The 1,319-nt window shown below is 36.0% G+C and overlaps 1 protein-coding gene across 1 annotated transcript; it reads left to right on the top strand.

The window, feature by feature from the left end:
* The first annotated feature begins 342 nt into the window (after positions 1-342).
* Positions 343-1,107, top strand: LOC142977390 (uncharacterized). Its single transcript, XM_076121269.1, has one exon. The coding sequence runs from the start codon at positions 343-345 to the stop codon at positions 1,105-1,107; it is 765 nt and encodes a 254-aa protein (XP_075977384.1).
* The last annotated feature ends 212 nt before the right edge of the window (positions 1,108-1,319 follow it).

Raw genomic sequence — 1,319 nt, 5'->3', positions numbered from 1 at the left:
GATCATATCATCGAGTTCCGGTACTTTATAGTCATAACATTCCCTTTGACCTGTCTTCTAAGTTTTCTAAACATTATCCTTCTAATCTTCAAAACAAAAAATCATAGATGATATGAATATTTTGTCACTATTATTCTCCCATCTTTCTCATCTATTGTATCATGTGTAAAACATTTTTCCCATAGTTTAAACAAAACTGTTCCTATATAAATTAAATGTAACTGATTGTCGGGCCATTTGTGGCACATACTTGTGATGATCACAATGTTTTTTGAAGTCTTGCTCCTTTATCTCTTACTACCAAAATTTTTCTTTGTGAAAAGTGAAAGATTTGTTATAAAGATGCCAACAACTGAAAGCTATGATATTGTTAGGTTAAGTCCAGAAGAAATTAGCCGGATCAAGGATTTTTTGATGAGTCTGAATCAATTCAACGATGGTTCTATGCTATTGAAGGACCCGAGTGGTTATTGCAGATCGTTCTCCAATTGTTACGATTGTGTCAAGAGCATGTGGTATCCCTGCGGATGGTGTCACAACCTGGGTTGTACGGAAAGACCAGAGAAGATTTGCCCTACTGCAGCAACTAACGTTGAAATATCTAACATAACTGGAGAAATAAAAGCTTGCCCACATATTTACCACAACGGCCCAGTCTTAGTTCCCGCTGGAGTGAATATGTACATCAAAGTAAATGTGTACCTTCCAGATCCAATAGTCAATGATAAAGAAATCATATGTCAGATTAGGTTGAAGAATCGTCACATGCATTTGAAGGCATTGCTAATAAATAATATGGTTTATTGTATTCCGATGATTTTGAAATCTGATTTGTTGGAATATGGAGATACAGAACGGGGGTCGCTGAGAGTTATTTGGGGAGGTGCTCAGCCATATTCGAATGAGGTTCCTTTGTTGGTGTATTCTTGTGAAGCTTTGGCTACGGAGTGTGAGTCTTGCAGGATGATCCCGGCGGCGTATCAATGCGGTTGGTGTGATGACACACAGAGTTGCGTCACTGGTGACAAATGTGCTGATGACTTGATGAAATGGACCCTGAATCGGTTGACTTGTGAACCTTATAGTAGGAAATTGTTTTATGTTTAATTTTAGTCTTTTAATATAAGTTATTTACATACATAATCACATTATTGTTGCGCAAATAAATATGAAATTGGCATTTTAAAATACGGTGTTTAATTTTACGGACACATCACATCTTGAGAAATATCACACAGCTTAACAAGATTTGAGATAGCTTATTTTTATCGACCTGATTAAAAAGATAGTAGGTACATATTCTTGGAGATTTTCATATA

This window comes from Anticarsia gemmatalis, chromosome 12, assembly GCF_050436995.1.
Source record: "Anticarsia gemmatalis isolate Benzon Research Colony breed Stoneville strain chromosome 12, ilAntGemm2 primary, whole genome shotgun sequence".
Taxonomy (NCBI): domain Eukaryota; kingdom Metazoa; phylum Arthropoda; class Insecta; order Lepidoptera; family Erebidae; genus Anticarsia; species Anticarsia gemmatalis.
This window is presented reverse-complemented; position numbering and strand designations above follow the sequence as displayed.